General features: G+C 54.7%; 4 protein-coding genes across 4 annotated transcripts; 1 reads left to right on the top strand and 3 right to left on the bottom strand.

Moving 5' to 3' along the window:
- Nucleotides 1–1,193: 1,193 nt before the first annotated feature.
- On the bottom strand, nucleotides 1,194–2,650 carry BZA05DRAFT_397403 (CAP domain-containing protein). Its single transcript, XM_051483614.1, has 3 exons — nucleotides 1,658–2,650; nucleotides 1,484–1,598; nucleotides 1,194–1,413 (listed from the first exon to the last, which is right to left on the bottom strand). The coding sequence occupies exons 1-3, from the start codon at nucleotides 2,297–2,299 to the stop codon at nucleotides 1,364–1,366; spliced, it is 807 nt and encodes a 268-aa protein (XP_051339769.1). The 5' UTR covers nucleotides 2,300–2,650; the 3' UTR covers nucleotides 1,194–1,363.
- A 2,968-nt stretch (nucleotides 2,651–5,618) lies between these two features.
- BZA05DRAFT_397399 (uncharacterized protein) lies at nucleotides 5,619–6,638 on the bottom strand. The gene has a single exon (XM_051483613.1). It carries the CDS (start codon nucleotides 6,307–6,309, stop codon nucleotides 6,088–6,090), a length of 222 nt encoding a protein of 73 aa, XP_051339768.1. The 5' UTR covers nucleotides 6,310–6,638; the 3' UTR covers nucleotides 5,619–6,087.
- Nucleotides 6,639–9,827: 3,189 nt separating this feature from the next.
- Nucleotides 9,828–11,921, bottom strand: BZA05DRAFT_397391 (major facilitator superfamily domain-containing protein). The gene is made up of 4 exons (XM_051483612.1): nucleotides 11,540–11,921; nucleotides 10,433–11,474; nucleotides 10,203–10,238; nucleotides 9,828–10,066 (listed from the first exon to the last, which is right to left on the bottom strand). The coding sequence occupies exons 1-4, from the start codon at nucleotides 11,654–11,656 to the stop codon at nucleotides 9,924–9,926; spliced, it is 1,338 nt and encodes a 445-aa protein (XP_051339767.1). The 5' UTR covers nucleotides 11,657–11,921; the 3' UTR covers nucleotides 9,828–9,923.
- Nucleotides 11,922–13,194: 1,273 nt separating this feature from the next.
- On the top strand, nucleotides 13,195–14,124 carry BZA05DRAFT_397390 (WLM domain-containing protein). Its single transcript, XM_051483611.1, has 2 exons — nucleotides 13,195–13,999; nucleotides 14,066–14,124. The coding sequence occupies exon 1, from the start codon at nucleotides 13,331–13,333 to the stop codon at nucleotides 13,997–13,999; it is 669 nt and encodes a 222-aa protein (XP_051339766.1). The 5' UTR covers nucleotides 13,195–13,330; the 3' UTR covers nucleotides 14,066–14,124.
- The last annotated feature ends 494 nt before the right edge of the window (nucleotides 14,125–14,618 follow it).

Raw genomic sequence — 14,618 nt, 5'->3', positions numbered from 1 at the left:
AGTATATAAGTACGGTATTATTACTAGCAGTGAGGATCATGAGGATCGTGATCACTGAGGATCACTGTGGGGATCAGAACCCTGTGTGCCGTGGCATCAATATCGATATTTATATCGATGTTGTCGATCAGTGGGTCTCGAGGACCGCACGCAGAGCGACGATGAGGTGAGGAGTGGGGGCATATCGGGAGGCCGCGAATGAATCATGATATTGGTCGACCGCTACAGTACAGTACCTACTTGATCCACTCGAGACTTCGCTTCATTATCTTCGAATCCACACAGGGAGTCGGTAGGTATTCCGGCGCATCCATTGGATGCCGAAACGATTCCTCACCCGGACACATAATATCACTCGGCCCACAGCCCCTCCCCGAAATCCGTGCGACTTGCAATTTCCGCGCCCCATAAGCGCGTCTCGGCTGTGCGCAAAACAAAACAAATTGATGATCCCCTGTGCTTACTGGTATACCGTAGTTCAGTGGAGGAAAAGTATGAGAGTACGAGACCTCCGGGTCGGTGAGAGTCGAGAGTCGAGACCTGCGGGCCGCACTGCGGCCGCAGCGACGGGCACAGCGGCGGACACTGCGGCCTGGGGGCGGCCTGTGCCGTACTTATGGTAGCCCGCCAGTCCGCCAGCACACCAGCCCGCCAGTTCGGAAACTGCATATCTAGACAACCGAACGAGCGATTGCCGTCGATACTCCACTCCACTCAACTCTAGATAAGCTCCTACTTTGTTACCTACCTCATAGGCAGCTAGGCAAGCAAGTAGCCGTATCCGTGATCAGCTGAACCCATCGCAACTCCCCACTGCGCGTGGAATTGCGATCGTCGGCCAGAGGAAAAAGCAAACAACCCAAAAAGCAAATACCACCACCAACACCAACACGAGTCTCACTGCGGACCTGCAGTCGTGATAGGGGCCAGGTCCAGGTAAGGGGCCAAGGGTTGGAATTTGGCTCACGCTCATTCCGTTCGTGCGTGCGCCGTGCGCGGATGGGACATGTGCGTGCTGGAATCAAAGGCAAAGGCAAAGGCAGTTCCTTAATCGGAGAAACGAGAGAAGCTAACCAAAGGTGTTCTATGCCAGAGGCAGATAGAATACTCTATTGGGCTACAGGAAACATCAAGACTCAGTGGCTCAGGGGGTTGCGACTTGGGACATCAGGACAGGTACTCAAGTACCGATGTATAGGATAGGTATTACGAATGGTGATAGGATTACGCATTAAACTCAATCGTTTCCAGAAACAACCAAAATGACATTCAAAATGTACAGCTATGGAACAACAAAAAACGCACACAGGATATCGATATGCGACGAAAGAACCTCTCAGCCCGCATGAGAAGAACGGGGGCTTTACACGGGAGCGTACAGAACGTTGTCCTGGTACTGTCCCTGAACGTTGCCTGCGGAAAAAATCATGAATCAGTTTTATGCTTCGAGGGGGCGATTCGAAGGATGGGACGGGGTACATACCGGCATCGGCGTATTCGCAGGTGAAGAAGTTTCCGAGATCACCACAGGCGACGGTGGCACATCCGAGACGGGTGGTTCCCTTCCAGATGACCTGGGTGAAATGACCAGTGGCCATCTATTCAACAGTTAGCGAGCCGGAAGAAGAAACGAGTCGATCGGAGTGGTAAAACTTACGGAGAAGCCACCGTGGGTGTAGTCGTAGTTCTCGTCAACACCCTCGTCGTACCATCCCTTGATGAACTCCTCGGGGGTTCCGTCACCGCCAGCAGCCAAGTTCTCTCCGTACGCGCCACCAGAGTGGGCGAACACACAGGTCGAAGACACGCCCTGGGCGAAGTTGGCCAACTCATCGTCCCACACGAGAGCGGGAGCACCGTGGGCGGCACGCCTGGTGTTGTGGGCCTCGAGACACTGCTCCGAGAAGGAGCCGGGCTCGACGGGAGATCCAGTGGCCTTGGGCGCGTCGCTGGAGGTGGGCTCGGCCTCGTCGGTCGGCTCGGGAGCGTAGGTGGGCTCGGGAGCGTAGGTGACGGTCGGCTCGGGAGCGTAGGTAGTAGGCTCGGGTTGCCAAGTGTAGGTCTTGGTCTTGACGGTGCCGTAGCGCGTCTTCTTACGGCGGACGGTCTTGGTCTTGATGACGGGAGCGGCCGTCTTGGTGACGTACTCGTGGTAGTACTCAGTCACGACGGGGAGCTCGGCATCGGTGCAGGTGGTCTCGGCAGCGTAGTAGTCGACACCACGCTCGACATTCTCGGCGGGGGACGCAACGACGGCCGTAGCGGCCAACAGGATAGCGGTGAGGGCAGAGTAACGCATTTTGTGTGATTCGATTTGATTTACTGTTCTGATGAAGGCACGGCCCGGGTTGTTGTCGGGGATTAAGGAGGGCGGACAGACGGGTTCGAGTCGAAGGACTGTAAATAAAGCTCTGCTTTAAATTCTCTGGGGGTAGAGGTTGTGGGGATTGAATTTGCAGTTTGGAGGATTGAAAAGAATGACGAGCAGCTGTGGGAAAAGCACTGAGAGAGTGATTGCTGTTTCGAAAGCTGGGATGCAAAGTCAGGACGGGGTGGACGTCTGGTGGTGGGAAATGGAAGCAACGAGGCGGGGAGCTGGAGAGACATATATACCCCAATTTACGGGCAGCCATTCAGGAGCTGGGGGAGGGGGGGATGGGATGGGGGATTGGGGGGGGGGATGGGGGAGGGATTGGGGAGGGAGTTAGGCCGACACACCCTGAGCGGTTCCTGCAGACGACAGGGACCCAGACGCTTATTGGCACATAGAGCAGTGGCACCCATGCGAGCTCGAGCTTATAGCACTAGCACATACATAGGGGGGGCACAGGCGCGAAGACACGACGGCGTGGGGCTCAGGCCGCCGTCTCTTGGAGAACACAAGACTTTTTTTTTCTCTCATTCTTTGCTGTGAGCTTGTTTGAAGGGGTAGGCGCATAAGCCCAAGTACCGTATGTACCCAAGTACCTGCTCTCACCTACATGTCGACCCCCTTTGCGGACGGCGTCCCCCTGCCCTGCCCGACTGCCCAGTGCCCAGCTCCGTTGGCGAACCTTCTAAGCTCGACTCAACTATGGACTAACTAGCGAAATTGGGTATTCAGGTACCAGGAACCAGGAGATCCCCTCAAGGAGTTGAAACCCACTTCCCCATGGAAGAAAAAAAGTAGTATGGTGGTTGCGATAGGGAGTTGACCCCGATAGGTATGTAGATACGTGCTTAGATAGCCATCACGACGATGCATCGAAACACTCCGTTCGCGATCGACAGACACGGGACAGAAGGACAACCCCGTATGTCTGTAACTTGGGACCGACGGGACGGGCGACAATGGTGATGGTGGTGATGGTGGTGATGGTGGTGATGGTGGTGATACCAGGCAGTTACCGTACACGAGGGTGTGATGTCCGGGACGCATTTTAGAGTATCTGCATACTACTTCTCAGGTAGATTGGTGTCCCGGCAACTGATGCATATGAAGAGTACGAGTACATAGAGTACCAATTCTACATACATGGAGTGAGAACATGTATTCCACGGGCCCAACAAGGCGGGGACAGCCGTCTCCATATGATATGTGCCATACATACGAGGGACGGACGGAAGCAATCTTCGAACCATGCCCTGAATCTTCTGCCTAACTTCTTGTCTATGCACATGGACGATACTCTAGGTACTCCACAACTACGACCAGCCAAGACTGACGATGTTGTTTCCAGCCCTGTTTTCCGTGGGGAAACCGGCGGTGCAGCCAGATTCCGCGTGGCATGCGATCCGCTCCTCCGCTACTATGTAACGAACTGGTTAGTTGGGCCACGCATCCAGTCACGACTCTCCTCGGGGAGACCACCAAGGCCCAAGGGAAATGAGCAACCCGGGCTATTCGGAGAATGGGGGGGGGTGGGCTTCGTGAGGCGTGACGTCTTCGCCGACAGGTTGGGAACTTGGGACGGATGGTGTTCACCTCCTGTGTATTCCGTGTAGTTATGTCGAGTGTGCACCGGTAGGTAGAGTAGTTGTTGGTTGGTTGGTTGGTTTACCTGGGGAGAGCATAGAGTATCGAGCAGGTACTTACATTTACCTGGGTACATAGAGGTTGGCCATGGCTTGCAGCGAGTTGGGCGGGAACCAACAAGCATGTAGATACTCTAACTGCATATCCAGGTACTCTACCGGGAAATTGAATCACGGTCGAGAAACGGCATGCGGACTTGCAATCTCGATCAATCGACTGTGTCTCGGTGTTTGCTTACTACTAGATACTAGTAGTAGGCCATGGATCAGTCGAGTCGGTGGAGTATGTAGATATTTGGTGGTAGAGTAGGTATACGCACGAGTTGAGGACCGAAACACCTCATCATCACCGACTTTGTACTCTACATGGCATAGGTACCGGTGGTAGGTAATTGGAGTGCGGTATTCTAGAGTACAGTTGCCACCGGAGGGAAGGAACGAGTGTCCAGTGGCCCTCTCTCGCTTGTGAGGGCATCGCCGGGGCAGCAGATGGCAAATGCTGGTTTTCGAGTGGATGTCCATCACTGGAGTTTGAGAGTTCCACCGGGCATGCAGATGCATGGCAAAGCTGACTTTCGAGTGGAAGTCCATCCACCATCCACAACTGGAGTTTGAGAGTTCCATCGTCGTACCTGCAGTCTGCAGTCTGCAGATGGCAAAATCCAAATCCTGCCACACATTACGGTATTATTATTATCGACATTTCCGCGCGCCTCGTACTCTATGTACTCCATGTACGGTACCTGCGTCCCCCGCACCTTAACACGTTGATTGGCCGGTTCCGATTCCGAAAGTCCATTCGTCGGCCGTCACGCAGCTCCACGCAGCTGCTTCTTCTTCACGAGAACCCGCACGCGCGCGCGCACTACCATCAGCAGCACTACCATCAGCAGCACTACCATCAGCAGCAGCAGCATCATCACCAGCGCCATCATCGCCAGCGCCATCGTCACCGTAATCGTCATCGTCATCGTCATCGTCCTCGCCGCAACGTGGTGGGAAATTACTGTCTCGTCTCCCTCTCCTCCATCTCCTCCCCCTCCTCCTCCTCCTCCTCCTCCTCCTCCTCCTCCCCTCCCCCTCCATCATGTTTCTTTTCCCCTCCCCGCCCCTCAGCCTCTCCCCCCTTTTCGCTGACGGAGTGACAGAAAAGAACAGCAGAACAGCAGAACAGCACAGCAGGAATTTGAGACTCTGCGTTTCGCATTCCTGCACGCCTTCGTTCTTTCTTTCTTTCTTCCTCCGCAGTTGTCCGTGCGGCCGCAGGCCGCAGGAAGGAAGGATGCCTGGGAAAAATAAGAAAAATACATGAGAAAAATAAGAAAATAAATGCCTGGCAACTGGTTGCACCTGCCGATCGCAGCGGATCGACTGGATGCGACTTGACAAGATTTGACAAGACTTGCCTCGCTGACACCAAGACTGGTGGCTGCAACTCAAGCTGCCCCTATGATCCATCGAACCCCGGATCGCAGCGGAGCCGGAATGATTTGTCTCGCTTGAGGGGCGGAGTGGGTGAAGTGAGTGTCGTTGAACTCTACTCAACTTCCCCGTCGAGCTTGAGCTTGTTCTTGAGAATACCCTATTTCTCGCAAGAATAGGTGAGTACAGTAGCTACGGTGCCTAAATGTTGTAGGTACCAGTACATTCCTGGACTGGCAACCGGCGCAAAGTCCCATTCCTGGTCGGGCATTCGATGTTTTCCAAGCAGTTTCCGTGAGAACCTCTCCATCGCATCTCCGTCCATCGCATCTGTTGCAGGAATAACTCGTGAAGAGCGCGGAGTGAAGTGTGCGGAGTGCAGAGCGGAGCCTAACTCCGCCAATTTCGTTCCCCCCCGATGGGCTCGTGTTCACTGTTGACAGTTGTGTCCAGACTCCAGTCCAGATCTATAACTAGAATCTAGTTAGAGTCGGGCTTCAGCCCCCCCACTGGTGTCCGCGGGGGCTGAGAGCTCAGAGGATAGGATAGGTCCCCGGTACATATGATAGGCCCCGGTATTGGTTGATACCGTATTCTATGATACGGCAGTACCTGACTAACGAATAGCAGCTTATGCTGTGCTATGCGATGCTACAATGCCGTACCTGCAGACGAGCCACACAGCAGCATGCCGAGCAGGAACAGCAACAGCAACAGGAACGGCAACAGGAACAGCACAGGAACAGGAACAGCACAAGAACAGGAACAGCACAAGAACAGGCACAGGAATAGGCTGCAGCATCCTTCAAAGGGATAGCTACTACCTATCATAGGTAATAGCCAGTAAATACACATCATACACACCATACACATCACACACCATACACACTATACACATCCCACATCCCACACATACCGTATCTACGGCATGTGCAGCTCCTGGGCATCTGAGCTCCTGGGAGTCCGAGAGTCTGAGAATCTGAGAGTCCAAGGGTCTGAGACAGCGCCAGCTACGCCTGCGGTCGAAACCTAGAGCTTGCAACTTGCAACTTGGAATCTGAGAGACAAAACCTGAGAGACAAAACTTCAAAGATCAAACCAAAAATACCCTTTCTGTTCGAATTCAGCCCTACACAGAGTACCACCGGCATACCTAGACTTGGGTATACTGTGATAGCACCGGTATGTACTTGGGTATACATACTGTGATAGTACCGGTATGTACTTGGGTATACATACTGTGATAGTACCGGTATGTATACTCCTGAAAATCCGCTACCAAGAAGCACAAATACCAATAGATACATACCGGTATTGACGGTTACAGATTCACCGTTCACCGTCCGCCGGAAGTCGGAAGTGGAAGTTGGAGCCCGCAGGTTCCACCGGACAGCAACATCATTCCGGTGTCCGGTAGCCGGAGTCTGGAGTCCGGCTGGCCTGTCACCGCGGGAGCATGAGCATAACTATCCACGATCATCCGCAAGATACCGGTATGTACTGTATGTACCGATATGTAAATACCGGCAGCAACGAAGGGATGATTTTCCAAAGAACCAGCGGTAGATGAGACATAGGTAGGTGTCCCCGTTGAATCTTGACATGTCCGCCCGTTGACATCTCCGCCCAGCTACTACTATACATAGCACTCCATTAATAGGCAAGGCACGTACCTATCCCCGCATTGGTACCTATCTCAGCAGCGAGGCCGCCCACGGTCCACCGCCGCATCGTTCGACGTTTGGCGAAAGAGTATTTTATGGAGTGGGCGAAGCGGCGGAGTTGTGGGACTGCAGTCTGCGGTGTGACTATGGGGTCCGTTGTTTCTGGACTCGGGACTCGAGGCTCGGGAGATGGTTATGATGTGCGGCGGAAACGGCGGTACTCTATGTATTGTACTTGGGTATTGTCGTTCGGCCGACCGCTCGCAGTCGCCGTCCGAGGGTTGAGGATTGAGTGGCTCGGTTGATGTCACTTCCGATTATGTGCCGTGGAGTCGTGGACATTTTCATCCTCAATCGATAGTACCTATACCAGTAATAATAGTTACCGTCCATACCACGAGTCCATGACCACGGTACCAGCGTGTATTCCGAGACACCGAGACGCCGATAGGTACCCCATACTCACGCCATACCCACCTCATAGGTACTCTATGTACCTATCATACATATTCAGGCATCTATATACGGTATGCACCTCCACAGTCCACCCGTTCGAACTTCACTTCGCAAGCGGTAGACGAGACACCTGCCCCCACCCACAGCCACACACACACACACACACACACACAGCCACCGCGCCTCCCCGGCTCGCAGACTCCCAGGCTCCCGCGCAGAAATGCGCAGTCTGCTTGGCAGAGCCAATGTATAGAGTACCTCATCATATGTACCGGCATGTTCCAATATACGTCCGTGCGCATGAGGAGCAAGAGAATCCCCATCCCCATCATCCATGGCCCACGGGGGGGGGCGGCGACGTGACGAGACGAATTTCCCATCCACCCATCCACCCATCCGTCCGGATGCGGGGGGCGGTGAAGTTCCACGGTTCCGTCCTGACCTTGGTCCCTTGGACAATTTTCAGGCAGACATCACTGCGTTCCTACTTGGGTTGTTACGTATGTGCCGTATTCGTCCCGGAAGCCTTGCGTGTGGTAAATTCGGTAGATTCGGTAATAGTAATAGTAAGCACTCGGCTGCAACTCGAGATTGCACGGCGTATGTACAGATGTAAGAGTACATACGGTACCTGAGTAGGTAGAGTGCACACATGCAGGTGCTCGTATTCTCCAGTGCAGCCTCGCCTCGGCTCCACCGGCATTGCTGCATCAGCCTGCCTGCCTTGCCCACCAATCTTCTGCCTGCCTGCGTGCCGTGGGCGAACATCCCCGAGCCGGCGCCGGGCTACTCGATCGAGTACGGTAGTCTCAAGCAGTCTCAGTTTCACCATCCCGTCCCGTCCCCTTCCCCCATCAGTCAACCAGTCAACCATGGCATCGGAAAATGAAAAAAAAATCACGAAAAACCATGGAAAAAATGGACATGAGAAAAAAAAGAAGCAGAAGAAAACCCCCCCGTCAAATCATGTATGCATACGGTACATACCGCATGTCCATATGTACCTCGTAAACAAGCAAGAAAGTACCGTATGTACCTTCATGTACACACTCGTACATACAAGCCCCGTGTTTCAAGTTTCAACAATTCACGCTTGCAGGATCTTCCAAGTCCCGACCCGATGGTGGTTGGGGTTTCCGGTTTTTGCTGATTCCTTCCTTCCTGGCCTTGCCTTGCGGGGCGAGAAAGAACGAAGAAGGTTCTAGTGCGGGACGATAGTAATCTAGAGCTCGTAACATGTGTATCTGTATGCAGCATGTGTAGACGCGGGCGGTAGCGCTGGTCTGCTGGAGCCTGGCGGTGATGGATGGATGCATCGTGGGCATGGGCATGGGCGGCGAGGTATCGATAGGCAAGTACCTGGGCAAGTATGTAGAGTACCTGGTAGGTACCGGAGAGTACACGCCCCTCAGTACACACCAGTACAGCACGGTACGTCCGGTGCGGTACGGTGCACCACACCGCACCACATGGTACACCACGCCGCACCGCACGGCACCGCGTCTGCGTCTGCGGGCTTTTGGGGGCGTTGTTTCAATATTACGGTACGAGCATGTAGAGTATGTAGAGTTGAGAGTTGAGGGTGGGATGGGGGGGGAGGAGGGGAGGGGGGGAGGGATGGGGGGCGACGAGGCCAGCGGGTTCCGACAACCGCTGGCGACGTTGCCAGCAGAGCAGAGCAGAACGTAGATACCGTACCGTACTTAGGACTTGGGAGTACTCGTATCTATTCTAGCCTGCGGTGTTTTCCGTTTCCGTTTATGTTTCCATCTCCGTTTTCCGTCCCTGTTTCCATTCCTGTTTCCATTTCCATTTCTGTTCGCCATGTCCAAACTTCAAACTTCGAACCTCAAGCGCCTGTGCAGTTTGCCACTCGGCCCCCGCCCCAACCCCCGACCCCGCCCGGTGAAACGCCGCCGGCGGCGGCGAGGCTCGACGAGTCGTCGTCGTTGGCGGCGGACGTTGCCGGTACTATGATAGTTATTCCCGTGAACCGGAGCGAGGGGATAGGGATGGTGTGAGCAGGGAGGGGAAAGGCGTGCGAGGCTTCGTGTTTCCCGTCGGCGAAACACCGTGAATATGTGCCCTTCCCCCTCCCCCCCTCCCCTCCCTCCGGGCGAGTGCAGGATATGTGGGACTTCGATCTCGATCTCATGGGGGCTGAAGTATGTACGGTAGAGTGCATAGTACACGTGGGCTGTGGAAATCATGCTGTTTGTGGGTGGCAAAGTTCTCACAGTTGTCACAGTTGTCACTCGGCTCTGTCATCGACCGCGTGGATAGTGTTTTGTATAGGTAGTACACCGACACAAGCCGAGCATCTATGTAGAGAATTGAACCCAATCTCTCCACCGGAGAACGACCATTTTACGCCTTCTTCTTCGTCTTCATCTCCTCCACGTTCGCCGCAGGGTCGACCAGCCCCTTCCACGCCACCGCCGTCAACAACGACATACCGACTCCGCCAGTGATATACGCAGCGTCCCTGCCAGCCCACCAATAGAGCGAGCCTGTGGAAACCGATCGACGCCTCGTTAGCCATCTGAATCTCCCTTATCATCTCCCGAGTGCAACAATCCCGTCGCAATTTCCCGGTAACGGAGTATGTGGGGTAGAGGGGGGGAAGGGCTGAAATGTGTGACTTACAGAAAAGTACGGGTCCAATTGCACGGCCGATTTGTCCTATTCAAAGTCGTTAGCGAGGTGCTACTAGACCGATCTCCCCAGGTGCCACGAGCTGAGCTACATGGCTGAATGTTGTGGTTATGTGTGACGTGTTGTTGGGACTCATCCCAACCAACCACCACCACCAACAACATACATCGAATGGCCAGGGGAAATGAGAAGGATTGAACGAAAGAAAGGAAAACCCGTACCGGCACTCCTGAACTCGCCCATGCCTCTGCCCCTATTCTCCTCACCCACCCGCAGGCTAGCCAGCGTGTTCAACGCCGTGACGACGCACGCCGACGTGACGGCCAAGAACGCAGCCGCAAGATACAACATCCCCTGGCTGTTGGTCTTCGCCAGGAGGAAGAAGCTAAGCGCCGAGCTGACGAGCCCAATCTTTGCGACGACGCTCGCTTTCGCACGACGCGAGAACCCGCCCTGCAGCAGCGATGCCAGCAAACCAATGAACCCGAGCACGCGGCCGTTTTGCGCCGAGCTGTAGTTGAACAGATCGTACGTCATGAACGGCAGAGAGAACTCCATGCCCGAGAAGATCAGCAGGAAGGCGAGGTGCGTGAACTTGAGCAGCCCCAGTCCCTTCGAATCGACCGGTTTCGCAGAAGCCTTCTGTTCCTCGGTGCGAGTCCTGCGCGTCTCGGGAAGCTTGAAGTAGAGGAACAACGTCTCGGCCACCAACAGCGCCAGCGAGAACAGCGCAGTGGTCATGAACGGATTCTCCAGGCTCAGCGTCTTGCTGCTCATGTACGCGCCCATCATCGGCCCGAGCGTGAAGGCGATGCTGAACGCCACGCCGACGAGTGCGAGCGTGTGTCCCCGATTCTCGGTCGTCGATACGTCCGTTGCGATCGCGATTGCCAGCTGAACGTTGCCCTCCGACAGGCCGCCGATTACGCGCGACGCCAGGAACACCGGGAAGGTGCTCGCCGAAACCCACAGCGCCACTGACGCGATGTTTCCGGCCATCGAGTAGAGGAGGGCTGTGCGGCGTCCGTAGCGGTCGCTCAGGGCGCCGATGATGGGAGAGGCGATGGCTTGAAGCAACGAGAACAGCGAGCCGAGGGCACCGCCGAGGAGGACCACATCGAAGCGCGAGCTGATCGGGCGGTGGAACGATTGCTTGAAGGCGTTGAGGAACGTAAAGATGCTGTCCAGCAGGGTGTTGTTGGGCTGCGAGCGATAGAAGTCGAGTAGGCGCGGGAACAGCGGGAGGATCAGAGTAAACGAAAGCTAGAGGTGCACGTTCCATTAGCTTGAAGCTTCCGCCGGGAAGGCGCCGCAACGAAGTTACATACCAGATCGAGCAGTAGCGAGAAGAACAGAGTTGTGAGAATTGACTTGCGCACTGCTGCTGAGAATTCCGGAGCTCCAGCTCCAGCTCCCGTCGAGCTACCCTTGGTCGATCCTGCCATGCTTCTGAGCCGCCAAGTGCGGATTTATTTGGTATTAGGTATTGCGTATGTAGGTTCCACGCGATGCGGGGGTAGATTCCAAGTGTAGTGTGTGCGTGCACGCTTCAAGCCGAGCTGCAGATGATGCTTGCTCGAGCTCGGGGACAGATGCGATGCGATGTGTTGCGATTATAAGCCAAAGAAAATGAAAGCGAGGTTCCTGACCTGGTGATTTTGGGACCAAGAGGACAGAGTGGACGGGCCCAGCGATGAGGGTAAAGGCGATAGGCCGGCGGGTGTGACCCTTGTATGACATGCCATCTGGATTTGTGGCGCGCCGGGACGCCAGCCCAAACGACCAGGGGTAATGTGGTCCATGAGCAATCACTCGCTTGTCGAAGATGCGTCTAGAAGTTCTAGATTTCGTAAACGCGACCTCGGGTGCGGTAGCACGGGAAGCTAGAAGGCTCTGGCAGGCTCTCTGAGGAAATCTTTTGCTTCGGACGTCAACACCACAACGGAAAGCTTCTCCGGATGTTTTCCCGCCTGTTCCGTGGGCCGTGGCGAGGGTTAAATGCAAAGCACAGTAACAGCACCTATCGATTCTCATTTTGGTCCACCCGTATAATCGCGATACATACTATCCCCCGGTACCTTTAACTTCTCACCTATGGCATACATCCCGCAGACCCTGCAATTTGCACACTCCCAGTGTTTATTTGTGTAGGTAGAACCACCGAGTGATAGGCAATGGGTGTCGCATCGGATTATGATCTCCAGCTTGAATACCTAGAAAAACGTTGAGATCTGTTGGCGGTACCTATAACAGCATCGGATAGGTCTGCTGAGTCTGTTATCCAGTCCCGCTGGGTTGATTCCGAACCCTTGAATGATGGCTGGTTGCTGTTGGTCATGTGCACGAGATATCACCCGGTGGTCGAGTTGTAGGTCATGATCTAGATGGGATTATATAGCATTCAGTGGAGTGGAAAGCGGGAATGTTATTGTTCCCTCCAAAGTACCTTGCATACTTAATTTATGCACATAGCGAGTCAGAGTGATCGTCTACAGTCGTATTGCTTTGTCAGGCCGGCTGATGGGACACTCCACGAAGCATCAGTTGCAGCGCCTAAGCTGTGTCATCTATCACCCAAAACTCGATAGAACTGCCTAAAGATATATAAAGGCTTACCAAGTACTGGTCACATTGCCTTCAATTCCGAAATGTGGTTTCGGAGCCGATTCCGGAGAAGCTGGAAGGTTAATGACAGTGGGGTTTTATTTGCCGGAGAAGTGCATAAGATATCATTCGCATTCATCGCGATCGAGAAAGTTCGCCAGTCACTTTTAGATCTTCATAGCCCAGACAAAGACGTAGTCACCAGCCCATATGGCGGTGAAGGACGGCGATGTACTCCCCGGTTGAGTGGGCCAATGCCGCCCAGGACGAATGGCGCAGTTATCGCAAAAATCACTCGCCCGTAAAGTTGCACATCCCTGCCTCCTTATCTAAGGCGGGTGAACCGCAAGCGCGCATTACTAATGTACGTCATGACCAACATCTAGAAGCTCCCAGGCCCGTGGCGCAGGCCTCGCAATACAGCTTCCACAACACGACCACGGCACCGGCCGCTATAAACCTCCCGTCTATCCTCCGTCGCAACCTCCATCCAGCTCGCATCACCCACCACCACCATGGCACCACCAATACCACCCGCGCGACCCGCGCCCTCCGGGCCCTCCTCGAACGACATGTACACATTCACGACCTTGCGGCCGCTTCCGCACCTGCCCAACCCGTCCCGGGCGCTGGAATACCTGGAGCGGATCCGGTCAGACGCGGGGGTGCGATCCGTGATGCGGCGGTACAAGTGGACGGTCCCGGTGCTGGCAGAAATGGAGCCGATCGGCAACACGGACACGAACTCGCGGACGCTGGGGCGCAACTACAACCGCGGCGCGCTGATCGAGGTGCGTCTGCGCACCGATGCGTACGATGGATATCGCGACTACAAGACCGTGCGGAAGACGATCGCCCACGAGCTCGCGCATAACGTCTTCGGCGACCATGATAAGGACTTTTGGGAGCTGTGTGGGCGCCTCGAGAAGGAGATCGAGAGGGATGATTGGACTACCGGCGGCAGGGCGCTGAGTAATCAGACTTTTTATGAGCCCCCGCCGGAGAGGAGGGTGGAACAGGATCGTGGGGCGAGCTGGAGTGGCGGCACGCATACGCTCGGTGGGGGTGGGAGGAAGACTGTGACCCCCACTGCGGCGCCGGCGGGTGGTGCTGAGAGTAGGAGGGAGATGATGGCTAAGGCGGCGGAGGTAAGGTTGAAGAAGATGGCGGCCGCAGGGAAGTAAGAGGAGGAGGAGGAGGAGGAGGAGGAGGAGGAGGAGGAGGAGGAGGAGGAGGAGGAGGAGGAGGAGGAGGAGGAGAGACGTGTGTAGTAATGATGGTATGGGTTACTGGAGTTTTGACATATATTTGCTGGCGTATTGATACCTTCTGTTGCACCTTTTCCATCTATCAATCTACAGTGCTTCATGAATGTGTTCCACTCCGTCACATATGTCCCTTGTGTGAATTGAGAATTGAGAATTTGGATCAAAGTGGCAAGCGCAGCAAAGGTGCGTCCATCTATTGCTCGTGATCAAGGTTCAACCGTCTAATATTGCGAACGATTCGATTATGCAGTGGTAAACATATGTCAGTTCAGAAGAATATTTCGTTTTGACGGTGGTGTTGTCTGCCACCTCCGATGGCTCTGGAGCTCGTATGCAGCAATTGTGCAATCGCCAACGACCGGCGGACCGTAAACGGGAAGGTAGCACTGCCTGAGGCTGGAAGAAAGAGCTGAACTACCCCACTTCTCGACACCAGCCTGCTCGAGGACGCCATCCATCTCGATTCCAGAAGACGATTGATACAGTTACAAGAACCGCTGACCGATTCACCTTACCTTACCGAACCCACGCAGAC

Source organism: Tricharina praecox, assembly GCF_024521635.1.
Source record: "Tricharina praecox strain CBS 144465 chromosome Unknown BZA05scaffold_11, whole genome shotgun sequence".
Classification (NCBI taxonomy): domain Eukaryota; kingdom Fungi; phylum Ascomycota; class Pezizomycetes; order Pezizales; family Pyronemataceae; genus Tricharina; species Tricharina praecox.
The sequence above is the reverse complement of the archived record's forward strand: the minus strand, read 5'-3'. Positions and strand labels throughout refer to the sequence as shown.